Source organism: Monomorium pharaonis, chromosome 7 (genome assembly GCF_013373865.1).
Source record: "Monomorium pharaonis isolate MP-MQ-018 chromosome 7, ASM1337386v2, whole genome shotgun sequence".
In the NCBI taxonomy this organism is placed as follows: Eukaryota; Metazoa; Arthropoda; class Insecta; order Hymenoptera; family Formicidae; genus Monomorium; species Monomorium pharaonis.
In genome coordinates this window covers 6398306-6426090 of record NC_050473.1, presented here as the reverse complement: position 1 = coordinate 6426090, position 27785 = coordinate 6398306, and the positions used below count along the sequence as shown (strand labels likewise).

At 37.8% G+C, this 27785-nt stretch overlaps 3 protein-coding genes across 6 annotated transcripts in view; 1 reads left to right on the top strand and 2 right to left on the bottom strand.

Annotated features, from left to right (window-relative positions):
* Window positions 1-23026, top strand: part of LOC105837107 — a 92045-nt gene extending 69019 nt beyond the window's left edge. For 3 of the 4 annotated variants that reach the window (XM_012681600.3, XM_036289864.1, XM_036289865.1), the window contains 3 exons: window positions 20307-20555; window positions 21102-21907; window positions 22510-23026. In XM_012681600.3, the coding sequence (XP_012537054.1) occupies window positions 20388-20555; window positions 21102-21907; window positions 22510-23008 (1473 nt within the window). In that variant the 5' untranslated portion in view covers window positions 20307-20387 and the 3' untranslated portion in view covers window positions 23009-23026. Of the gene's footprint in view, window positions 1-7900; window positions 8036-20306; window positions 20556-21101; window positions 21908-22509 lie in introns of those variants that run through there. The other variant, XM_036289866.1, reaches the window with a different exon arrangement.
* LOC118646515 (tetratricopeptide repeat protein 25-like) lies at window positions 4269-8067 on the bottom strand. Its single transcript, XM_036289592.1, has 4 exons — window positions 7877-8067; window positions 6099-6371; window positions 6048-6052; window positions 4269-5826 (listed from the first exon to the last, which is right to left on the bottom strand). The coding sequence occupies exons 1-4, from the start codon at window positions 8065-8067 to the stop codon at window positions 4976-4978; spliced, it is 1320 nt and encodes a 439-aa protein (XP_036145485.1). The 3' UTR covers window positions 4269-4975.
* Window positions 9452-20011, bottom strand: LOC105837106. Its single transcript, XM_036289591.1, has 8 exons — window positions 18627-20011; window positions 17534-17942; window positions 17167-17174; window positions 16031-16620; window positions 15510-15787; window positions 13922-14218; window positions 13451-13460; window positions 9452-12609 (listed from the first exon to the last, which is right to left on the bottom strand). The coding sequence occupies exons 1-8, from the start codon at window positions 18901-18903 to the stop codon at window positions 11995-11997; spliced, it is 2484 nt and encodes an 827-aa protein (XP_036145484.1). The 5' UTR covers window positions 18904-20011; the 3' UTR covers window positions 9452-11994.
* Window positions 23027-27785: the final 4759 nt, after the last annotated feature.

The following is a 27785-nucleotide window of genomic DNA, read 5'->3' as shown; positions in this document are numbered from 1 at the left end:
GCGCCACATATACCAGTTTGTTTGTTTATCGGGTCGTACAATGATTTTACATGAGCTGAACATGAACTTTTTATATAATTTCTGTAGGAAGGTTTGCCAATACTGGTACCAATATCACTTCGTTTTTGGATAATATTTTTTAAACAAGAGATAAAAGTAAATCTTTGAAAAAATGAATGTAAAACTAGAAAGTGCGTCTTCTATCAGACACATGAATGTTGTATAGAAAAGTGCCATAAAATATATAAACTATATAGTTTTTATTTATTTAATTATCTAATCAGATAATATTTTTATAATAATATTAATACAGTGCAATGTTTAGTTTTCAAAAAATAAGGAGTTTAGAAAACTTGTCACTTTAGAAAACTTATATGACAATATCGGTATATATCGTATTTCATATTTGAACAAATTATATTATTATTAAACATCTAAAAAAATTATTTAATATTTAACACTGTCAATCTTAAACTGTAATTACAAAAAAATTATAACAAACAGAAAATTAGCAAATGTTATTACTTTTAGATATTGTATCATGGAAAAGGTTAATGTAATAAGTAAAGATAAAGATTAAGAAAAATTTTTGAAGATATTATAAAAACATTCCGTTAAAATTAAGTTTATAGTATAAATTATAATTATTCTAAGTCTTTTTTAGAGTATTTTAATCTGTTTAAATTAATCTTTATATGTTTTATATAAAACTTTATGTAAATTCGAAAAAAAGTTAAAAATAGGAACTTAAAAATATAAAACTCGGAAGTACATCAGAAGAAGTATATCATAAGTGTTGAGCTGAAATACTTATAACATTCTTCTGAGAATATTTTTTTAATGTCTGGAATTTTAATTTAAAAAATTCAAATGGATATTTTTATATCGCTATATAATCTGGATGTGTATAGATAGGGACAAAAATAAAGTATAAGGCCTGAGGGTTAAATACTTTTTTCTTTTTTCATTGCAAATTTGATAAAAATTCAGTTTGAACTAGTGCAGAATAGTCAATTATTTTTTTTGTGCAAAAAAAAAGATTGAAGAGATTTTTCAATATTAAATTGATGCAAAAAAAAACGTTGAAAAGAAACGAACAGATAATAGAGTAGTAAATGGTACGAGGTTGTTCGTCACGCTGTATCACTGTTTCAGCTTCACAGTTTGAGGTCGAATGTGCGAATACAAATGTTAGAAAAGAGCACTGCTAATTATGCAATCAAGCGCGGATAATAAAAGAAGAAAATACACGCCTATATAGTACTAATAATTCGCCGATAGACAATTCGCAAATTGTATTTTCGTTCCATCTGCGATTTTATTATTGCAACTTGCCCAGCGAATCACGAATGTAATTGCTATCTAACATAGACGTAAAGTCATTTATATGTAATATAACATAAGGAAATAACGGAACATTCTGAACGTTACATGTAACATAAAATTCAGAACGTTCTGCTTGGCATATCCCTTCGATTTCTCACCGTAATTTTATCGTAGAAAAAACATTCCTCCTCGAGTTTTAGCCACTTTAACCCTAGGTAGATACTTCGAAGCTGGAGAACGCTTCGCGAACGAAGGCCTCCTCGTTGTCCCGCTTTTCCGTTTCATCGAGTGACGAGCGGCCGCGCGTTTTGCCAATAACGGGGTCGAAGCCCCGCCGCCGTCCGTCCTCGCAGGATCTCGAGATCCTGAATGCGTTCCCGTATTCAGCCGCATGTCCGTCGCGCGCTTCGACATTACTGGAGCACGCCGCGACAATTGGCCGTCCCGAAGAGACCGACGTTTTGTCCTCGTCGACGAAGGAGTGCCGGGACTCTTTGTAACACGTTCGGAACGTCGTGTGGGACTCGCGTGACAGGAGTTCGTCGTCACATATCCTCATTCCGTCGTGCCTGCCACCGTACGAAACGTCCGTGCGAGAGTCGATCACGTACGTCAGGTTGGTATTTTTGCTCCTGCAGGATGCGGCGCTGTCCAGCGAACTCGAATTCGACTCTGGATTAGCGTCATATTGATTAAAACTTTTGAAGTTGGTGTTTAAAAAAAAAAGTGTACCCGAGAGAACGCGCAATGATAACGAGTGAGAAATAAAAAGCAGCGTCCGATCGAAGGTTCGATTTCGGTTTCGATTTCGGCCAAAAAATGGCCAAAAAATGGCCAAATCTTCGACTGCCGCCGAAACAATGTTTGGCACATCTCAAAGCACTTAGCATATAACATGAAATTATTCAATTTTGATTATTAAATGCAGGAGCAAATAATGTAAACAAAATAATTCAGTCAGTAATACTATATATCGATTGATATTATGATTTATTACTTATTACTGAAAAATTATTGCAAAATATTTATATTCCGTTAATTATGTCTGAGAATAAAAATAAGAAAAGATAAATTTTGTTTAAAGAAATTAATTTTTTGTATTATTAAAAAAAAAGTTTGTTTTCGTTTTACTTTTTCGTAAAAGAATATTTCATTTCTATTTAGTAAGATTTTATGTAACTGTAACAGTTTTACTTTTAATAAATAATTATGATGTTTTATGTATTTAATATGTATTTAATATATATTTTGTTCCGTAATTTAATTATTAATTATGCATCATCGATTTACGACAAAATTGACTTGAAAACCGAAATTCAGTGAAAAAACCTAGTTTCGGTCGGACACTAATAAAAAATGAACATGTGACGAAAGAAATAAAACGATTACAGTTATTTCAGCCCTCGCGTGGAATAATACACGGAATTCTACATGGGGATGAGATCAGCTTACACGCTCGAAATACAGAAAACTGAATATCTTTATGATTCTTGGAGTAAGCCGATTTTTCCAGAAGCGCTTTTCGGTCCGTTGCGCATGTTACCTTTTTAAAATAACAAAGTTCAAGTTTATGCGCGCGTGTGTGTCGGTCGCTTCTTCCAACAACGATATTTTCAAATTTTACGGAAATGCAGAAAGTTCGGTGTCGCCTCGATAAATCTCCGGCAAGTATATATATGATACCTATCTCGCGTCGATCGACGGGGATCCCGTTGTCCTCCGGACAGTAGTCGGAGTAGAAGGATAGCGTTAAAGCGTCGCGGTCGCGCGTCATTCTCTTCATTCCCAAACTTGTTATCGCCTCTTCGCCCTCGGATACCCCAGGCTCCTCGCGTCGCGGCGATAACCCCCGTGGTATACCTCTCGAACATCGATCCTCCGAGCCGAACGTGACTTCGCGCAGAGCACGATTCAGCTGTTCGATCAGATCTCGAATGTAAGACAGCGTCGGGGTGTCGCCCTCCTCCTCGCTGATCTTCGCGGCGACTCGCAGCTCCTCGAGAGCCTCTGTGTGTGTGTGTGGGGGGGGGGGGGTAAGTAAAGCCTAAGTGTCAGTGAAACTCTCTTTTCATAATTTTCCCCCCATCCATACTCAAGCGACGAGCGGATCTGACGTTTTTTTTTCATCGTTAATTTTAGCAAAGCGATTAAATATGTATCCAAGTACAGTCTTGATTAAAAGTATTAGGGATCAATATTTTTTAGTTATTTAAAATTCTTATATCTGTATTATTATTTCTTATTAATTAATAAAATTTGCGTTATACATAAATTTAAAGTTTCTTGAAATAGAATAATTATTAATAAAAAATAATGTATAGATAAATGAATTCCAGATAAATGAAGAAAATATAGCCCAATAGCTTTTGGCCAGGGTAGTGTATAAAACTGAACTTTTAAATATTTCATGATGTATAAGAGAGAGAGTTGCAAATTTTATTTCTACTTTTAAGAGTATTTGTTTTTAGCAGATTTATAGAAAAAGCAGAGTTAAATAAATTAACTTTTTAAAACTAAATTAAATTAAAGTTAATGGTTTATAAAATTAATTGAGTTAGATCAGAATTACATAAAAAACTAATTTAGTTAAAGGTCATCCAAAAATAAAATAAAATAAATTGATTTTAAAAAGCATTTTTATAGATGAAATTAGAAAGTAGTAATTTTTAAAATTATAGAATCAATTGTTTAGTAGATTACTCAGATAATTATAATATGGAGTATTATATTTTATTTGTTAATTAAGTTTATATAAAATAACAAAGAAATATTGTTTTTATTTGGGAATGCATCTTTTCATAATTTTTTCGTTTATTATATAGATCAATTTTTAACTTAGGAGAAAGTTAAATTAAAGTTTATGTGAGTTAAAAATAATTAATTAAATTAATAATTAAATTGAAAATTAAAGTAAATCAAATTAAATTAAAAGTTAAGTTGAAATTAAATTGAAAGTTAAAAATTATTAACCTTTAATTTTATTATTTGATTTTTAACTTTTTAACTAGTTCCTACCACACTCTAAAATTATTTAAGCAGATTATGTTTTATCAGTTTGAATGTTTAATTTTTAAAATAAAGGAGTGTCGCTTTTTAGAAAATTTATGCTAGTATTGATGACCTTTCTCTAAATATTATTTTTTTATCTTATTCCCAGGATAAAGTTATATTACATTTTTTACTATAATATTGCGTATCGTTGTTTATAGATATTTCAACCGCGGTCTGCATTGTGACACTTTCTCACCGACACAGTGAGATGAAAATTCCTCGTGATAAAAACGTCAGCGTGTACGTCAGAGAGAAAGGTGTTATATATTTCACTCTGCTCCTCTTTCCTTTCCTGTTTCCTTTTTTGCTCAGTCACACAGTTCTGATATAACCAGACGTTTTACACGATACATTTTTTTCAAGCGCTTCAGATAAAACGTAAAAATTACGGAAAATTGTGCGTTACACTCTTCGTAGTAAAACGAAAATGGCGAAAGATCACGATGTTATATCCTGGGAAAATTTCGAAGGCTAGAAGTTACCTTTTGAAAACTTTGCTGAAATTCCAATAAAAAAGGAAGAGAAAGAAGAAAGAAGAAAAGATAAAGAGAAAGAGAAAGAGAGAGAAAGGGATATGAGCAATTCTAGCAGCGGCGCGTCACAACTTTGTTCGACTCATAGGACTCGTTGGGCTAAGAAATTGGGCTAGAAAGAAGAAGAACAAGAAGAAAAGGGATGCGCTCCCGGAAAGACTTGGAACGACGGTTTGAGAAATAGAATCATCACCGGCGAAACGACCCAGCATCGCCAGGCACTGCGCCCGCAGCAGGTCGGCGTGGAAGGTCCACTTCTTCGAGCCCGCCTCCTCCGCGCACTCCCGGCACTGCGTCGCCTTGCGCAACGCCTTGACGTACTTCCCCGTCTCCAAATGGCAGCGTCCAATCTCGTGGTGGAGCCAGGCACGCGGCACCGGATGATCGACGTGGACCGACAGATTTTCCAGAGCCCGTGCGGCTGCCTCTAGATGGCCGAAGCTGAGGTGCACCCTGACCAGGATCATGAGAGCCTGCGACAGCAGCACGACGTCCCCGGTGCTCCTCGACAGCCTTACCAGCTTAGCGACGCTACCGCACGCTCGGTCGTGTCTCCCCAGGGCCGCGTGGATCAGGGCCAGGTACCGGTACACCGGTATTCCGTGCCGGCATGGATCCGCCAGGCCGGAAGACAAGGTCAGCAGGTCCTCGGCGAGTCTCAGAGAGGTCCGCATCTTGCCAGCGTCGAAGTTAGCCTTCAAGCTCTTCAGCATGGCGTTGGCGCGACTATTGACGTGCTTCAGCATCGTCCCGGATCGAATTAGTTTGGCGGCCAGCGGCCCCGTCGCGGGGAAAATTTTGTGGGAGGTCTTCCCGTGGCTATCGAGATATCTAAGGTGAAAGAGGAAGAAAAACTCTTTGATCCCTCGTGAACCATCGAGATACTTAGTAACCTTCATCAATTCGTTAGTTTCAACTCATCAAAAAATGAGAGCTTTTCTTTGAACTGAATTTCCAGGATATAAATGTTCGCTTGAGACGAAGGAAAAGGTATATTTTTTCCCAACTTTAATCTTAGTTCTAATTTTCTATCTAAAAAGACGCAATCAACGCGATATTTAATCTTGAATGCCGAAAGATTGGGGTATAATGAGAACCCTTAAAGTATTTGTGGATAAACTTTTCAAATTAAAATACGATTCCTACGATTACACGTTAGGTATGAACGAGTCTTTCGTCTACGCTTACTTGAGAACGTCGGGGATAATCGACAGGTTGTCAAAGGACCTCGAGGCGTCGCGCGCTTTCAGGGTCACGCTCTCGCGGCTCGCGGTCATCCTCGAAATTGCGTCATCCATCGCCGGGCTTTTTTCCGAATTATTCCACGAGCTTATCGTAGCCGCGGTGCGTCGCGCCGCCGCGCTATGGCTGCTGTCATGCGGGCACACAATAGCTGCTCGATGGTACAGCACCAATGCCGACTCGTATTCGCCACTGTTTGCAATTTGGATCGATGAATTTTATCAATTACTCTTTATTAGTCATTGAACTTTCGTCATTGATCCCTCGCGATTTAATAAAATGTTTAAATACTTGAGCATAAAAAATTATTGAACAATTATATCGCTTGTATTAAAAAAATATCTCAGTGTGGGTGTTTAATAATTATTGTTTAATATAAACATGTTAAACAAATATACGTAAATGTGCAAGGTGTAACGTAATTAATTCTAAAGATATATTCATAATAAATTGAAAAGTTATTTCATAATTTGTTTATGCGTTTGTACACAAGCAAAACTTTTGATAAAAGTGTGACTTAATAAATAACGTTTAATGTTGCAGCTGCAAGATTCCAAAAAAAAAATCATCTGTCGCTTTATTGACACGGAAGTTAACCCGCGGGCTGTTTGAGGTTTTTTTTTTTTTAAATCGAGGAGAGAGGATATTTATTTGTAAAATTAAAACGCTCATGGCTATCCGCAAAAACTAAACACTCGGCCGTTTGTAAAAGCGATATTCTCGTCGAATGTCCTTTCAGGGAAACGAGACGTATTGGCAATATTTCCGATATTTCCCATGACTCATTTTTTTTTTCCTCAAGTGCAGCCGAAATGCTCGTGCTTCGGCGATAATAACAATAGGTTACTATTAACGAGCTCTGAATTTTAATTTCGCTGCAACAAACTTATCGCGTTTTTATCGATGATAAAAATACATCATGATCATAAATTTACGCAATTTTATCATTTACGTGAAAATATTTCTGTTAAAAATATTAATAGATTAAATCTGTCGCAGTTATCAATTATGAAACACATGGTATTAAAAAGTGAAGACATAGTTGACGATAACTGAGAAGCAATTGCAATAAAAAAAAACTGAGCAGTGAGTTTTTTGTTGCCGTCGTTTAATTTTTAAGCGGGATCCATTTAAGATGAAAAGTTTTTCTTTCAGCGTAGAAATTTTTTTCGCCGCTTGTACGTGTCGATCAATCGGGTATCCGTATGAAATATTGACACATCTTTTGACGCAACTAAGTTAATAGGAATATATCGCGATCACTTCGGACACATTCATGTGTGCGGATCCAATTTCCAGTTTGAAAATTACAGGACGTCAGAGTGCGGCACAATAGCTTTCCTCCCTCATTGTTACCTCCCTATCGCGCGTATTCAATACAACTGCGCGAAAATTCTCTCCGGAAGTGAAAACGTTATTAAATAAGAAAATTGGCGGCCGGTGTTTAGCGTCGTCGCACGGGGGGGGGGGGGGAGGGAGGAGAGAAAAAAAAGAGAACGACGGAGGAAAAACAAGCGAGGAGGTTAATGCGCTTTTGATGTAACCCCCCGAAAACGGCGATCGATCCCGGAATTATTCAACACGGGGACTCCCAGGAGACCGGCGTCACGCCCGCGTCAGATTAGCCCGGGCTAATCAAAAGTCATGAAATATGAAGTGGGACGGCGCGATTAATGCCGTCCAGCACTTAATATCGTTTAACAGGTTATTGATTGCCAACCTACCGCTGGCAGAGCTCGTCCGCCTGACGATGCAGCGCCTGTGCATACTGCCGGCTATTTCCGCGGGACAGTTTCGAGGCGCTGGTCTTTGCCTGAAGACGCGCACGGCTCTCCGCGTTCTCCACCGTTCGTCTGGTCACGTCGAGGTCGTGCACGGCGCCGGTGAGCTTCCATCTGGTAGAGGTACCCGCCATTCATACCGCCCGTTTCCGTCCCAATTGTCCCAAGTCCGTCCGTCGTTTGCCCGACCGAAGTTATCCGCGATTTGTTTCTTGGATGGGAGGACCGCTCGCAACCAGTTTCGCTCGGTTAAAATTGATTTCTCTTATATACAGTGTTGAGATTGTAACTTTAGACCTGAAGTTAAAATGTATCGGTATTCATACCGTTCCTTCTCCTCGTTTCGCATCTTTTCTCGTACAAGAAAAAACGACTACAACATCAGAAATCTGTGTATAGCTAAAATGTCATTGTAAAACATAAAACAAATATTTTACATATAAACTATTATTTTATATATATATGTAGGTTTTACATATACATAATTAATATTTACACGTATAAATTTACTATAATTATAATACTTAGTAAAACAGATTACACATATAATTTATTAAATTACACGTATTCTGTTTTTTATATAAAGGTATTATTTATTATTTATTTTTATCTATTTAGTACATTATCTATTAATAATTTCCTGCGATATCCCATAGAAGATTATTGACTTGAAAAAAATTTTTACGATTTCAAACTAATTTCATTCCTGGCACTGAGCGTCGAGTGCTACGAAAAAGCAATCATGAAATGAAGGTAAGAACGGTAACTAGGCATGAATATTGGTACATTTCAATTTTAAGCCCAAAGTATAAATTCTGAATAGCATTGGTATGATACAATACGATATACGGTATAATAGATCATAATCTGTTTACTACGTATACGTATACGACCATTCATATTAATCTAAATATGCAAATGTAATTATATTCATAGAGAAAGTTCGCCGATGCATAGGTCTTATTTCTTGAAACCCCAAGAAATACGAAACTGTGTTTGAATTCTGGCATTACTGTCTATTGTGTCAGTTTTGGGAACCACGTTTCTTCACGTTTATTTTTGATTATGTTGCAAAGACATTAATTATTGTAAAACATGAAACAAATATAAAAACTGCTACATTTCATAGAAAACACTTTTTAGTTTATATTTTCAAATTTTATTTTTAAAGAAATATCCAAAAACCAAGTAGTGGCCACCTTCCTGTACAACATCTTCTGCATCATAAACAAATTATTTTCTTTGCTAAATCATATATTAACATAATTTTCCGTAGTAGTTTTTCTAAAGGATGAGCAATAATAATTTTGAAGCGCATACTGCGAAAGCTATTATAATTATTGCGCGTCAGCTTTCATAAGCAACTCCATGCATACGAAAAGTAATCTTTGTAATCTATCTTCGTAATCTGTCTTCGTAAATTTCATGCGTATCTAGAACATAACGCACAACGTTTCCTCGAGCAACCTGGAAAACTATCCGTCTTGAATTATTTCCAACGCATGATTCCAGGAAAATGCAACATGACGTATTTCTTAAGAAAAAGTACGCGAGCAAAACTGGTTTTTATATGCTTAGATACAGTTTACGCCAATCTAATAATTATTAATTAAAAAATAGTTAATTTTAAGAATAACAATAATTAGAAGAAACTTTTATCTAAACATATAAAGAACAACAGTTTGCTGGTTATTTTAGTAGATATTAGAAATAAAAAGATTAATTGTATTGTTTCATTTTATTTAATTTTCAATAATATAGTTCTTAATCAACGATTGGTATAAAGAAAGTACGTAGTTGCTAAAAAAAAAAAACGTAATTGCATATTGACTCTTCAGAAACCTGATTGAACCATTATTGAAATCTGATATAATCTCGGGTACTTGTAACTCGCCCGCTAATGTACAGATATTTCACGCTGCGCGTACACTTTACACGAGACACCGTATCGATATCTTTCGATATCACGTTAGACTTGTGCACTGCAGCAATATAAAGGATTTTAATTAAATTTCAAATTGTAAATACATATATTTCATTTATTATATTCAATTTCCGACGCACTAATTTTCCTTTTTCCTCCCATTTCTCTTTCTCTCTCTCTCTCTCTCTCCCTCCCTCCCTCTCTGTCTTTCTCCGTCGCTCAATATATATTACCATATTGTCCCCATGCGACAACTAATTAATTATTCTTGCCAATTAACGGCCGGCGTACCGCCGCGGTAAAATGTTGTCGGAGAGCCTGGTAAATAGAGCGGGGAAAACGCAAAAGGGGTGAAAGAGACTGTGAAATATCAGAGGACGGTAACGACTGAAAAAAAGACAGGAAAGAAAAGAAAATAGGGGAGTAGGGGATTGAAAATCGCGAGAGCGTCGTTGAAGTAAGGAGACTTTTTCTACGGTGCTTTCGCTAGCCCTGCACGGAGGGTAGTTCAGAATGTTGTTCATCTCGGATTGGGAGATGTCGTTATTGGAAATCGGACCGGTGCATCACGGCGAAATGGTCCTGTCAGGCGTCGCCAGATTGAAACGCGGGGATAACGAGGCGCCGCACCGTGGTGATGCGCGGCAAATAAAAAGAGAAGTTACCGTACGCCGATTGTAATTACGTAAAGTAACGGCGTTGCCATGTTGACGTCGAGAATTCTTAAATCAGCGTCTTCCTTCAACTTCATCTTGATCCTTTTAACTGTTATCCGGGCAAGCAGGATCTGCTACACTCAGATGCAGCTTGCAAATTTAAATAAAATATGTATTAATAATAATAACAATAATAGTAATAATAATAATAGCTTTATTAATTGTATCATTTATGTATTTAAATGTTGTTAATTGATATTTGCGGATGCTGCGTATCTCACAAAACTTTAAATTAATGTATTTTCGCTGAAAGTCGTAATCAAATATTTTTCTACTTTAAAGGTCAAAATTTAAAAAAATAACATTATGTAAAATTATGTAAAATTGTGAAAAACATTTGCTGTAAACAATTTTACAATGCTATTTAGAGCGCAATTGAAAAGATATCTGTATTACATTGGAGCTTGCGAATATCAATTAAAATATTAATTAATAATTCATTAATGCATTAATTTGTATGTTATATAGGGAGATACACCAAATAATTTAATTATACTATTTATTTTATTAAAAAATTGGTTCATTATTTGTCTTTAATATAAATTTTATTCTTGTTTAGAGTCATACAATGCTTTAATACCAATAATAGTTACCAGTAATATTCTATCATTCTTCTAATAGAATATCTTTTAATATAATAGATATATTGGAACAGAAAATCTGTTTTTATTCTACCCTTCAAAACTGATAACGATATTTAAGGCACGCAATTACGTTGGTCGGGGAAAAAAAATGAAATTTTGAAGCACAAATAGCAATTTTAAAACATAATGCGGTAAGCAAATTTATTTCTCCAACATCAGCTGAAAAATATTCTGCTAGAACAACATTCCATTAAAGCATCGTATAACTGTATTTCAAGCAAGGCTAAAACTTGTATTAAAGATAAATGGTAAATTAATTTCCATTTGATTATAAAAAGTGTACTTCCCAGATATTTACACTATTTTGTCCATATCCCGCACGTACATAAAACCATCAGACTAGTTAGGGGTCTAATGAATCGTGGGTTTGCTCGTTTACGTAATAACCGCCCGGATAAGAATTGAAGCTTTCGACAGAGACAGAAAGCGGTGTAAAGTACGTTATTCTAGCGAGTAATTAAAATAAATGTGTATTTCTGAAATGTTTTTCCCCCGCTGCAAAACGTAAATAAAATCACTTCCGTCGACGGTGAAATAAAAACTCGCGGACGCGCACGTATTTTTTTTACGGCCCCCGATAAATTTTAAATGAAACAAACGCGCGCGTTAATAATACCACGACCGAGTGATTTTTCCCCCGCACGCGAATCCAGGTCATTACCGTCTGCGTCTGGCATGTGTCGATTGTCCGCAATGAGATTATTTGCGATTAATGCTTCGTAAACAAATGCAAAACTGGGGAACTGTTTGCGTTTGCGTTTCCGATTGACTGCCCGATTATTCGAACTCCTGAAAATTCACGAAACCCGGCGGCCTGCGCGGCCGGTCGTGCCGCCTCAGCCGGGCGATCCTGGCCTCCCTCTCGGGGTCCTTCGGCGGGCTAGGTAGTATGGTCCTTTGCGCGGACCGCATTTTGAACTTTCGATCGATCGGCTTGCAGCCCGGCATGATGGAGAGTCGCCTCACGGCGGGCACGACGTCCATTCGCCGCCACAGAAAATCCACCTCCCCCTTCATCTCCTTCGGCATCAGCTCGAGGATAAGCTGCTGCCTGGCGGCGATGCCTTCAAAGTCGACGCTACGCTCCACGTCCAGTTCGTCCACCACCCTCACGGCTCTTTCATAGAAATCTATCTGCGGTAACATTACGGGGACCGGCCCTTGAATTAAGCGCCACGTCAATGCCTTACTTATCTCTAACGTCAGCAAGTTGATTGTGTCGCGTAATGGCGAAAACTGCTTTTCGCAAGAGGGGATCGTTATATTCTTTTTATTACCGTTATCTTTACGAAAAAATTTTCCAAAACGATGGCTTTTTTTAACCTTTTTGTGATGTGAAGAAGATTCCAAATAACGGAAATATAGGGGAGAGTTGTAATCTAATGCGTACCACTCTAGTTATTTTTAATTACATTTTCCACTTGATATTGATTTATAACGAACATTGAAAATTGTAGCGTTTCAAGTAGTTATTACAACAATATTTAATCTTTTACCAATAACAAATTAATTTATTATAACATTCTAGCAATATGTTGCAAAAGGTGCGATCTTAATCGCCCAAGTCGTATCTGTATCTTTAAAATCGTATCGCTTTCGACCGTGTATCGTGAAATTTATGAATTAAAATAACTAAAAATCTAAGAAATCAATAAACAAATATTTATTTTACTAATAATTTATCCAGAAAAAATCAAATATTAAATAATTAGTGAATAATAGCGAATAATAGCAATAGTAAGAATATCGAAATAAAATTGACTTGAATTTATTTTTGCAATTGACACATATTTTCATCTGTATTATTTATTAATTTTATTATAAGTACTTGTCAATCTCACGTCAATCTAATTTATTGCCATAAAATTTGCAGCGGTACGATTTATGAAATTCTTGATAGATTTTATACATTAGTTTAATCTTTATAATAACTGCACATATATATGTATATGCAATGAGTGTAAAATATTCTACAATAAATCTTCTTTTATGAAATATAAAAATTTGTTATAAAATCAAATGATTACACTATTATCGACTAAATAAACTGATCAAAAATTCATATCAGTTGTATCTGATTTTTTTGAAGTGTGTTAGCACAAAACAAGATAAAATCTATTCAATTTTTCTGGTTACATTACTCATTTCTCATTTACTTCATACTGTTATCACTAAATACTGTTTATATTGAATAAAAATATTGTTAAGATACGGTTTATCGGTGTGCATTTACCAACTCTTCCCTACAGAAAGGAGAAAAAAGCTTGTCAATCTTTCTTTAGACAAAGGAACCTAATGAGGGCGCGAGATTAGATTTCAAAGAAAATTAGCTTTCGTTCGTTTCGTTTAGTAAATATAGCATGACTCGCGTTAATGCACCAATGAATATATTACACGCTGTGGCGCCGTTAGACTCCGTCTGTTAAAAAATTCAAAAGACACGACGGGGCGCGGATTGCTCCGAAGAGAAGAAAAATTAGTGCAATTTGCCGGCGGCGGCGGTGGCGGCGAGAGGAAGTTTCAGTTTGCCACTTTCCAATATTTTTTAAACGTTCTCTCTCTCTCTCTCTCTCTCTCTCTCTCTCTCTTTCTCTCTCTCGCACGCGCGCTGCAAGATAATTTTATATAATGTGCGCGTATCGATCGACGGAATAAATTCGACCGTAAAACAGCGACGGAGTGTGGCGATAAGCGCTAAGTTCGCGAAAATCGTTCAAATTTTATTTTTACCAAACAATCGATGTTGAGCTTTCTGGCGTGCGCGAGCGCCTCGATCGCAACGTCCCTCGCATCGTTTCGGTTATTTTGGCAGATCTCTATTCGCAGCATCAGGTGATCGATGTTTAGGACCCATTGGTCGCAGTTCGCCTTCTGCGCCATGTCGCGCCCCTTCTTGGCGTAGAATCTGGCCAGGTCGAGGCGGTGTATGTCAATGAGTAACTTGCAAAATTCATGATACAGCCAGGCGAGCTCGAGTGGCGCGGATGCCATAGCTAATCTCCTGCTCGGACCGCAAATATCGAAGCACATTTTCGAAATATCGATCAGTTAAATGGGAACTATTACAGCGAATTAACTGCGTGCATAATTATAACTGTAAATTACGCGCATAAATAATATAACGTTTCAAAATTATGTAAGCTGTAATATAAATCATGTAGTTAGCGTTATGCTAAACAGAAGTGGGAGAGACGGCTGTTACTTCAAAGAGCTTGCGTTAACCCGCAAGCACTCGCGTGGCTTTTAAGTATTTTTACTTTTCTTTGTACATAAGTATAATTACAAACCGAGACTCTTCATGTTTTAAACATAAAATAATAATTTTCAAGCATTAGAAATTTAAAACAATTCATATTTTTGAAGATATACTTTGTTACGTAATATATTCAATTAATTTTGTAACTTGTGTCCCGGGTTGATGTCCACGCGAGTGCTTGCGGATTAACGAAGAATGAAACTCGCAGAAATATGAATAAACGGGGAAACTAGCATTTCAATGAAATTTTACATTGCTCGCAGTTAAAAAAAGTCGAATGGCACAGAAAAAAATATGAAACTTGAATAAAAGAAATATTTTTCGAGGGAAATTACATATTCCGCCTCAAAATCTGTGCATTTATGAATGAATTATATTGTATTATATTATACAAGTCTGTTAAAACTTTATATCAGCTCGTGAGTCGAATGCGCTTTTACTTGGGAATTTCAGTTTTGAGGAAGCTGTGATCAAGTTGACGTTGAAAATGCTCCGAAGCGTTTGACTAAATAAAGAACAACTTTAGGAATTGATCAATCCTAAAGAATGCTTTGTAGCTTCGAGTTAACTTCTTCCACAGAGTCACGGAGGTGTGGAAGGGAAGAAAAAAATAAAGACAAGGACCTATCACATTAAAGACTTAGTAAGCGTTCAGCAATTCTTCCAATACGATTGGTTTTTGCTTTTAGTTCTTATTCTCTACAGCCGTGGCTTTATGGCACAATTCTCAAAATTGATAATGTTTTTTACTAGAAAAACTAGTACACACTAAGGGGTCGTTCTACATTAGCAAGCAATCAGTTACGACTTACAAGAAACAATAAGCCTTCAATAGCGTTGTGAGATTCTGTTTCCATCTTTCCGTCTCGATAGAGTTAGACGGAAAGTAAACAAAGGATAGACTTTGGAACGCTTATTCTTTTGCCGCTAAAGCGTTTATTCTTTTTTGTTTATTCACACTCTATCGGAACGACGGAGAAATGGAGTTCGGCTACCGCGAGCTAATCGTCAATTTGGAACAGGCCGGAAGTTATACCTCCGGAATTTCTTCAACGTCCTCTTCGGATTCACGGTTGGCATCCACGCGATATCACTATCCCGGGGCAACGTTGCAACTCGTATTCCCAGGTGATGTTTCAAATATCTCGTCTTCGTTTCCTCGTTGTCTAGACACATCAAATTACGCGTATCAAGGTATACCCGCGCCACTACCTTATAAAGCGCCTCCAGACACCTTTGTTTCAGCGGAAACATCTTCTCCGTGTACGCGTCGAAGGCGTCTCTAATGTGATCGACGAGTCTGGCAAGATGATAACGTTATAACAAAAAAGGAAGGTCGTCAATATACTGCAACGGCACCAGTCTCGTAAATTATTTGTCCAGTTGCAAAATCAATTAAGCACATTGTAGTTCTCATGTAATATTGTACACGTTTGTTAATACAATCCTTTTTAATAAAAAACAAAAAAGAGATCTCGATGAAATAGCTTGAAAGGAAAAGAAAATCTATAGTTCTTCGCTCTAATACAAAATATTTCAAGTTGGCTACTTTCGTCAATGGACTATTCGTATTCGCGAACGTCTCGAGAAAGATATTCCAATTTTAAAGAACGGACGTTCGAAATATCGCAGTATATCCGCAGTATATTGACTCGCTCTGAACAAGTCCGGATACACTGGCACCGACCTGAAGAAGCTCGGATAGTCCCCGTTGATCCTCGCGGCTTGCAGGAGTCGCAGGAGAAAATCCGCCTTTACGACGGCGATGTTCCTTCGCAATTTTCGCTCCTGTTCCATCATCGTTCGGCGACTCCTCGGAATCTCACGTCGTCGGAGGAGGGTTACGTAGAACGGCCGCCTCATACGTAGAAAATCCTGCAGGTACGTCGCGTTACGACAGCACGTGCTCGCGAGGCCGAGCAGCTCGTTGGTCGACCTCCTGTCGATCGGCGAGGCCACGATCTCCGGCCGGCTCGCGATCTCCTCGAGGAAATCCTTATCGATCGCCAAGTAGCCCATATCCATTTTCGCGATGACGCGCTGCAGTCTTCTCATCCACGCCTGCCGTTGTATCTCGGGATCGTTTATCCTGACTCTCACCTCGTCCTGCGCGACACCTGCGTTCGTAAAGTCAATACGCTCCTCACCTTATTGCTGAGATACGGTTTCAGAATGGCATGCAAAGCTCTATTATGGTGGTGCACATAACGGCAATCTTTTCGAAATTGTTAAGAGACATGATTTTCTTACGTAAAAAAATTCATATTATCGAAAATTGAAACATTGTTTCATGTATAAGATAAAAATAGACATAATTTTTTGTTTATATGTGATTGCGCGATGATCTCGTTTAGTTTCCCGTGGAGTAAAACTTTAAAAATATAAAAATGTTGAATTTTCGGTTTTTCAAGTAATTTGGTACTGTGATATTTCAAAATATACTTTTGTAGAGAGAAAATTGAGCTTGTGTAACTGTCAAGTAATTTTTTATTCTGCGAAAATTAAAGAGTATATATTATTTAATGTTTTTGTTTTTTATAAGTGTGATAATTTTAAATTTCAACAAAATATTATATTTTTATTATGATATCATAACAGTAATCTAAAGAACGCAGTATGTACGATTGTTTTCATAATAATAATATTAAAATAATAGTAAAAAGTGCTAATTCTTGGTTTAAAAATACTACTACTTTTTTTCCTTCAACCAAATACAAATTATTAACTAATGAGAATGAATTTTTCTGGCTAAAAACAAAATTTCTTTATGTTATACCTATTTAATGTAACATAATCTCACTTCAGTATTTATACATTCCGAAAATAAAGACATCCTCGAAACAAGAATGTTCCTTACTTCTGGTTACATCATCGCCAGTGAGAAATATCGATCACATACTTATATCACAGTTACGCTGATCAACTTCGCTTCGGCAAAGCGAGCGTTCTTATCGAACCTCAAGATATTTTCTTGCTCTCACCATTAACGAAAATTGAATCTCGCCTCGTAAAAGTCAGCGGAGAGCGCTACTCGGAGACGACTGTTCTCTCGCCATTTACCACCCCAAGTACACCCGATCGTGGTGATATCGCGCGCGAGCACGCTCGTTTCCCCGGCTCTGGCTCTCTAAATCGCTCCGATACGCACCCTCGAGCTCCTCCTCGGTCTCCTCCTCCACGTGCTTGCCGATTAGGAGCTCGCGATGCTCCCACAGACGCCGTATCCACGGGTAGAGCAGCAGCAGCGCGACCGGCGACGTATTCCGGCCGACGCAATCTTCGATGGTCTCGTTTGCCTGATAGACGCCGTGCTCAAAGGTCAACTCGTGATGCCGGCGCAAACCCCAGTAAGCGTGAACCAGACTGTGACCGAACTCACCGATCTGGAAAAGCGCCTCCATTCGCATCTGCCGGACTTTATAATGCTGGGGATCTGCGAAGGGAGACACGGACGGTGCACGCAGAGATTAAGCTTTCTTTTCTCTCTTTTTTTTTTTTAGTTACCGAGCGAAAGACGGTTGTATAGGAGTCATTGTGGTTATCGATCGACGCTGCTCATATAACGGTATTAAATGGAATTGTAATTATCGATCTGAAGAAGTTGCTGTTCTTTATCTAATATTTTCTCTTTCAAATTTAATGAAATTATTATTCAATTATGAAATTATATTTACGTAAGCGACGAACGTTTATATGTTCGCACACGATTCTTTACAGAGTAAACATTAATTATACACGGAGAGCATTTTTTTTTTAGAATTTATGCTCCAAATCGTAAGATAACATGGTGTTTCGTACAATTTTATTATGATTTTAGCAAAATTTGATAAAATGCAATTAAACTGTAATAAAAATAAAATTTCAATTAAACTTTAACTAAACTATTTTTACAACAGTTTTTTACTAAAATTGTAGTAAAATTTTTTAAATATTATGTCTCATGATGGCCATAATTTTCAAAGTAAATTCTAAAAGAAAAGTAATCTCTCCGTATGGTTCCGTGTAAAAATACGGAATAAGGTGAATTAAAAATATATATAACTCTGAATAAATGGAAAGCGCAAACATGTTAATTCGCACACGAACCAAAAAAGATAATTAATGTAACGGGGATAATTACAATAACACTCATATTACTATGAAGGCTATCTACGTGGCGTTTTACGCTTACACTTTACGAAGCTCTCACCTATTTTCATACATCTCTCCGACAGTTTTTCCGCCGCGAAATATTTCGTGCACTTCATGAGCGCTCTGTAGAAGCCAATCAGCATTCTGAGATCCTCAGCCTTGGCTGATTTGGACGCCTTCTCAAAATAATTTACGGCCGAGTGGCATCTGCTCAGACTGGTCAGTCGATAACCCCATTCGCGATAAAGGATAGCCTCCCTAAAGACTTCAGGAGGTTCCTCCCACTTCAACACCGACATGGTGACCTACTGAATGTTTTCAAGGGAAACGTTAATTCATATATCCGTCAGATATATACACAGCGTTATACATGATGTGAAAATTAATAACCGTAAAAGTAACGATGCTCGATGAAAAATTAGGAACCTCTCGTATTTTTTTTTTTCTTAAACAATAAATTTTTCCGATGCACGTGACCGTGGGACTTCTGCTTTGTTTTCACATGGTTGTTTCCTTATTCACGTTATTAAATTTTCGTGGTTATAATTATAATTTATTTAAAGCGCATCATTATCTCTCGTATTGCATAGCGTCCAAATGACGGATTGATGGATGGATCATCATGGATGCAGCGTATCGTGTGAAAATAGGCGAATACGAGCGGCGATACATAATATATCACGACTCTCGCAGATTCCAAAATGCAGCTTTGCAATAGAATGTAATTTGACGTGGGCCGCAAAGTGCTAAATTTGGTTTATCCTGCGGCACATTTGTGATCATAAATTAGTAGATCAATATAGAGGGAACAGCACAGTATCAGTTATAAATGCTAAATAAATTTCATTTCATTGCAGATTCGAAACGGCATGGCCATGTATAACAATATGCAAAATTAACTATTCGTAAAACGCGTTTTTTTTAAATAGTTTTAAAGGCGAAATCGGAAATGCATATATCCGCAATTTCTCTGAAAAGGGAGTTAAAAATTTGCTATTCGTTTTTCCTTATATTCTTCCTCTAAAAAAAAACTGCGTTAGAGCCTACTCGCTCGTTTCATTGTTATATACGACAATTAATACCACAAAGGCTCTTGTGTACGTAGTAGTAGAAATGGAAGCGGATTGCGATGAATACTACTTCGGACTGATCCCTAAATGTTCCAAGCAAACTCGAGCAAGAACTTTTTGGCTACAGCGCTTTAAATCTCAAAGGGAATATTCAGAGTAGTCTGGGATTTTAGGCCGTTCATTACTAAGGTCTTTATTAAAATAGAAGTTAATCATTTTCTCGTATCGTAACGAAATATTATCTAATATTTTAAATAACACGAGTCTAAAATATCAAACTTTTGCTTCATAACTAAAAAAAAAATTAAATTTCTTTCCCAAAAAGAGGAAAATAATTTGTCAATAAAATAATATTAGCAAAAAAAAACAATTATATCGATATTTTTTTCATTAATCATTTTCTGTCCTGTTGAACAATAATTTTTTCCTTGTTTTCAAGAATTTGATTTTTTGCGTTGTGTTATTTTTTGGCAAATATGTTCGAAAAAATATCAAAAAATGGCAGAGACAAATATGTTGGCAAAAATATCGAAACTACGTCCTTTTAAAGATTATTCTCTTTGTTGGTATTATTATTAGACGCTAAAGAGATTATTACCGTTAGGCAATTAATGGAATATATTGTTTTTCAGATTATCATAAACCGAGCAAGACGAATCCTTTCCGTAAACCATCGCGGACCATCGGGTTAACGGTGCCCTCGAGATGCGGTGATGGCTTTGTTGTATAGGTTCGCGCAGCTGCACGATCGCAGTGGCACGCGGGTCTTCTCCTTCGTCGTCACTAGGACCGTCGTGCGCGATCCTGAGAGAGACGTCACCAGCAAAGAACTAGTATGCGGTTTTCAGAGATGGGCCGTCGCATTTTCACGCGGGGAAAAGGTAATTCAATCGACGACATTCGGATCTCATTAACGAAAATTTCCAGTTTTACGTCTGTCAATTTTCAATTAATCATCAACATAAGCCAAGTGTAAAAAGTTTCTTTGCTAGTACACAAAAAAATTCAGTATCAAACACTAATAACAAGTTAAAACTGATATATTTTGTTTGACAATCATTATTTTATGTATAAACAAGAAACTATACTCTTTATATATGAAACAATGATAATTTTGCTTACAATTTAATTATCTTTAAAGAATATGATAATCTTAAATTTTAGCAAAATATTTTTTTTTCAATATTAGTTATCTAAAGACAATGACTGTTTTTATAATAGTGATATTAAAAGTTCCTATTTCTTGGTTTGAAAATGTTATTTTTTATATGATTATTTGCATATTAATAATACATTTTATATTCTATATTTCTATATTTCATTTTATTAGATAATTAAATTACTTTATATCATAAATCCTTAAAAATTTCACAGTCTTAATTTATCTCGAATAGCGAGAGTATCGTCATAAATGTTTGTCCACTAAGGTCCTCGGCGTTTACTTGGTATGGCGTGGCGCGTCAAGAAACCTCCGCGTATACGTGGACTTCACGTTCACGCTGCTGAATCGGGAGCACTTCTCCATGAACGAGAGCTTCTCCGGCAAGCGCGTCAAGTTCACCTACGAGGCGCCGGCTCAGGGCAACCGCAGCTACATCGCCGTGGCGGATCTCTACAGCCGTAATTTCGCCGACACGAACGGCGAGTTTCAGCTGGAGCTGTCGATGGCGAACGTGCGGACGGTCTACATGACGGAGGTCAGAATGCCGACGTCGGTATTCTCGGCCGGCCAGACGAAACCGAGCAAGTTAGAGACCGACTACTTCGCGTTCGGCGGCTTCGACTGGAACCTGGTCATCTATCCGCACGGCAAGGAGACGGACGGCCGCGGCCAGGACAGCCGCGTGAGCGTCTACCTGATGAGACTGTCGGGCTTCGATCACCGATGCAGGGTGAGATACAGCCTGGCCCTGGGCGAGGGCGAACGGCGGATCGACTCCGAGCAGATCGAGGACATATCCGATCCCGAGGGCTGCGGCTTCGGATGGCACACGAGGGTCCGATGGTCCGACATCGCGCACAAGGGCACACTCCGCGTGTCGCTCGAGATGCTCGAGGCGAGGACCATCTGCGAGGTCGCGGTGCAGGCGCTGGGCCCGTCGGTCCTGCCGGCCGCGCCCTGCTACGATCGTGACAAGCAGGCCTGGGCTATCCGCGCCGATCTCAACTCCGACACGGTCAGGCTGCACTTGGTGTACAAAGACATCCATAATGTGCCGAGGAATCACTTAAGGTGTGCATTCCATACTTTTCTCGAGATCGGCGGAGAATTTCGATTCAGTGAAATCAGATTTAATCATAAAATTATATATCCTGTTTAGAATTGCTATTTAAAAATGACAGCAAGTCAATCTTCTTCTGAATACTTGTATATTTAATATCTTTTGTTGCAAAAAGAATTTTTGATTTGTTAATCAATAATCAATAATAAAATAGAATAGAGTTTAATTAACATTTAGTTAATATCTTTTTTGACAAAAAGAACATATTACTTAATCACTACCTTAAACTCAATGATTAATTAACATCTATCAACTTTCATGACCCTCGAGCTGTTTTCGTTCATACATAATTTTCCCTTATTTTGTTAACTTACTTAACACGGTCTTTATCTATACTTCCAAGTTATATTTGCTCATCACGAACACTTTCTTGTCACATTAAGTAATGGGATTAAAATAGGTAGTTATATTAAATTTAAAACAATATATACCATTGATAAAATTCTTATAAAGAATAGATATTCTATTTTCTATTAAGATAAGCTTAAAAATTATTTCGGTCCAAGGATATTTAGGAAGGGCAATTTTTGAAATAGTTTTTTGATCGGAACAGGTATATCAGTTGGTCGGCATATCTGCTGAGGGGCGAGGGACCAAACGTCGAGGCGATTGCGCTACCTGGCGAAACGTTTAGCCGCTATTACGTTCAGGAGTCCGTCGACGAGGGTATCATCATGGAGACGAACGTGGACATGAATGAGGTGAAGGAGAATCACTGTTCATATCTCACGGACAAGGGCCAGCTGAGAATCCGGCTCGAGTGGAACGAGAGCCACCTGCTCTTTCAGGCGACCTATCACAAGTACGACGACGTGTGCCGCGTGCATAATCAGCAGATGCGACGCGAGATAATGTCGCTGCAAGCGGAGAACTATAGCCTCGAGCGGCAGCTGTTCAGCTATCAGAAGAGTCTGGCGTATGCACAGGCGCAGCAGGAGCAGCAGCAGCAGCAGCAACAGCAGCAGCAACGCCCGAATCAGCAGCACCACTCAATGGTAGGTCATCAGGGTCATCTTGAGCGATCGGCGTCCAGCGACACCGAATACGCTTGACAAGTGGAACGAGAGTTTTCCACGTCACCAACACCACCGGGTTACCGGCGTCAGTTGCCGGCGGCGGCGGCGGCGGCGGCGGCGGCGGTGTCGCCGGTAGCGACGGCTGCGGTGCCGGAGGAGGACCAACGGGTGCACCAGAACCTGGTCAGGATGATGGCCCGGCGGCTGAGCAACGTGCAACTGCAGCAGCAGCTGTACGAGGAGCAGCGGCAGCATCATCATCGATACAGCAACGGCAGCGGCGGCAGCAGCGGTGTCCCCTCGCCCAGACGGAGCATCGATCGCAGCGGCCAGGAGTACCGTCGCAGTATCCTGCAGCAGCCCAGGTCCAGCGTCGGCGCCAGGTCCAGCAACGGAAGCGGAGGCGGCGGCGGTGGTGCCGCTTACGAAAGCCGCGCTACCGCCAACAACGATCGGTATGCCGGCTATTATCTGGGGTACGTCGGCCAAGCCGCGCACAAGCGACGCAGGACCACATTCTGGGAGACGCTGACGGGTCTGGTGTGCTCCCTGGGTGCCCTGGCCTCCAGGGCGGCGAAGATGGCCGCCAGACGGGGTGAGCCTCTCTGAGGGTGGGCAGACGCGCAGGAATGTGACGTGGAACTTGTCGGGCGTGCATATGTACAACGCGTCTTCTGTCTTACGTATGTCGGTGCAATATCTCGCGCCAAGCGGATTTCGAGAGATATCGAAGGCAGGAAGTTTCACATTGCGATCGCAGGAATTGTATAATCCTAACACAGGGCAGACGGTTGGTATACTTTTTTGGTTCCTTATCCCTCTCAATTCTAATTTTCATATATTTTTCAAATTAACAATATAGTACACATATTGGAATTTAAGTTTATAATGCTCTAATTAGATTTCTTTCGTTGTAGTATAGCAAGTCGTCAGGATTGCGAGAATTCATCTAAGTTTTATAATTTTCTCGATATACAAGTATTCCCTCTTACGTTCCGAATCTTCGATCGTAAATCGAACAGCATTTGCATTTCATAAAAGAAAATATTATTTGTATAAAATAATTCTTTTATCACTAAGATGCATTATAAATCTTTTATTTGGAAAGTGACAAAATAAATTTTTTCCAAAGTTTGTAATTCTTAATGTAATATTTGATTTTATAAAATTGAGATTAATTTCAACAAGTAATTAAAAAGAAATGCATGATTTTTTTTCCCCCCTCAAAAGTATATCCCTTAATATAACATTTAGTTTCACAAAATTAAAATAATAATTAATTTGTTCACTGGTTAACAAGTGCTCATTCAACTCTTATTATAATTTATTAATTTATTTTTAGTCATTAGCAGTGCCGTTACAAGTATTCGAAGATTCATAAGTCGAGTTAGTCGTAAAAAGAGGGATACCAATACCTTTTTTTTATTATACAGGATTGTAAAAATGTAACTTTCCATTTATCGTAAAACACGTTAGAAATATACAATACGAGATATGCGCCATCCCGATTTAAGAGATCACCGTACCGATTTTACGAGACAGAACATCCCGTATATACATGTAACGCAGGAACGGACGGCGGGGAGCAGAAGGACCGAGGGAAAGAGGATATCGTAGGGTGAGTCTAGGGTCGCGTTTCTCCTCGACTCTACACGGGTCTTACACACGGGACACACACACACACACACACACATGCGCGCGTGCGCAGGACATGTCTACACGTGTACAACACGAACACAAATCTATCTACTTGTCAATTTACTAAAGAACCTATTTTCCTCTAAAGACTTTTTTCACCTATTGTGTACATCGCCGTGAAAATAAGAGGATATGCGCGTTGGCATAGTCGCCAAGCCAAGTAACAATACTGTAATTATCGTAGTACGTATATTAAACACAGAACTTTAGCGTACAGTCAATGTTACATAAGCGAAACGAATACCAGGGAGGAGAGAGAAAGAGATAAAAGTGAGGTACGGGAGGAGGAAGAAGAGAAGGAGATGAGGAAGCGCACGGATCCCCGTGCTTCTTCGGGGAGGGGGGTTGCTCTTAAGAAGGCATTGCATCGCGATGCGCGTAATGCCATCGTTGGTACAAATTGAGTTCACTCAGACGCTCCAGTCGATTTCGCCCGCCCTGCCCCTCCCCGCCTTTCAAATTGATCTTTTTACTACGAACGTTAAGAGTGTCATTGTTATATAACTCTACGTTTTCCATTCTCCAAGCTGTCGCTCTCTACTCACCGTACAAGTATCTAGATGAGAGATTGAGCCGAAGTACTATTAATTCTAAAGTGACTATCCGACGTATGTGGATTAATAGGAATTGAACATAAATATATATATTTTGCGAACTCGCGTTTATTTCGGATTTTCGTAACCGGCTAGCCTTTTAATATATTTATTGTTCCTGTTCATCTTTGTAAAAACTTGAACAACGTTAAAAAAAAAAGACTCGTTCCTTTAGATCAAGACAAATTCTCGTCTCTTTCGTATGAAACCGCGTTGATGAATTAGCGATACAGGAATATAAACTAAGACTTCTCCGAAGCGGGAAGCTTCAAAAATTAGAGTTCACAGAATGAATTTCTTTTACGGCTCGCCTATCCTTCGAGCGTCCTAAAGGAACCAATCAAGAGTGTACACAGAGTATCACACGATAATTAAAGTCATTTAAACTGAGAATGCCATCACACGCAGCCTTTAAAGCACAGACTGCACCTGCCTTTCGTGGAGAAGGCTAAACATTCAGGGTAAAAATAAAAAAGAAAAGAAGATTAACGAATCATCATGCTATTCTTCCATTATTGTTCAAATTCATAAGTTCGACGTCAGAATCACCCGTACCATTTTCCAATGCTCGTACATATCGTTCTTACTTGCATTATTATGAGAATGCACGTGCAAAAAAGTTTTAAAAAATTATCGTTTTTATGTCACACATTTGTGACCTAATTTTCTGTTTATCGCATGACGATCAAATATATATTAGAATTCAATATCTTGGTGCAGGCATTTCGATCTCGCAGTTTGATCGAACGCGAACAACTGACGCCGATGTAATTTTCTTCTTTCTGATTTATGGCAGTATCACACTCATCGACAAAGGTCTAACCGAAAGAAACACTTATTACACAAAAGAAGTTAATATCAACCCAACAATTGTTGTCTTATATAATATAAGCAAGAATATATTTTTTTTGAAAAATTAATAATTTTTAAACAGATGTAACACGAAAAAATTAAGTAATTTTATCAAGGAAAACGTATTCGTTATTCAATAATAATGTTCATAAGTTAAAAGGAAAAAAGTATCCGATAAGAAATAACATTAAATTAAAAATTAGAATTTTTTAATACTATTATTATCAAAACAATTATAGTATGCTCTTTCTATGATTATTATAATATTGAAATAAAAATATAATATTTTACTGAAAAATGTAAGATTATCAAACTCTTTAAAAAGATTTTATATTGTTGCTTATATACAAACAATGACTTAGTAATATTATTAATTTGTTCTGTGTAGTAAGATGAGAATTCAATAACTAAATCAGCAGTATCTTTCTCCGTATTTTTTTCCGCATGCATTGCAAAAATACAGTCAACTTGAAATATCTCAATGCATGCGTTGCAGAAATGCACTTGTAAAAAAATTTGCAAGAGATGATCATTTTCATTCGTTATTCGATATATTTGTAGCTATTGTGGGGGACATATCTTTGTTTGAAAGATCCGATAGAATTTTCTATAATTCTGCCATGTTTTGATTCATAAATGTTAGATTTATTATATTTTTTTGTTACTTAGCTATAAATATTTAATAATTATCTTTAATCAAAATCTGACTGTATTTTGAAATTGATATTATTCTATTATGTTTTTTAATTTATGTATTATATATTTTATGTGTTATAAAATATTTTTTTAATTTTAGATTTTGTGTTTCATTAATAATTTTTGAATAATTATTATACATATGTAAAACTTACCATTTTTTATACACACACACACATATATATATGTAGTAAATCGTAATTTTCAGATTGGATTAGATAAGTTGCATACAAAAACATACTTATATTTAATTATTTAAGTAAAATAGTTAAGAAATGATAGAAATAAATAATTTCTTATAGTAACTCAAACGTTCGATTGAGACGATAACTACCATAAAATCTGATAAAATTTCAATAAAAACTTAAAACTGTTTCTCATCATTTTCTATCGGGCCTTCTTAAACAGGAATGTTCAGCATATTATCCCAAAATTTCATAAGTATACGTTCAGTCTCGCGCACATCTCAAGTCTTTTATTTTCAGACGGATGAGATAACGCTGAAAGAGTTATGTACCTCTGTCTACGTCCCGTAGACGTTTCCCGACGATGAACGAAATTTCGTTGCCGTAATTACAGAATTTCGCGGTATCTCTTGACGGGCGGCGCGTTCTCGTCTTACTTTACTCCTTGCCGTCAGAACGATGCAATAATTTCCGCCTCGTCTCACCGCGACGGTATTTTCCCGTACGTACCGAGCCCCGTACGTTATCGAAATACATATAGCTATGCGAACCATGTACCATCCCCGCAGATATATATGTATACATCTGCGACACACCGGCAGGTAACATTTGATCGATACAGTATTACCGGTCTGCATGTTGGATGTTCCCAGTGTACACGTATGTACACATACACGCTTACGTACATAGCCGAAACTGTCCTGCGTCATAATGTGTGTATGTGTACGTGTGTGCGTGCGTGTGTATGTACGTGTACTTTCAGGTGTTACATCGCTCACAAGCTAGAAA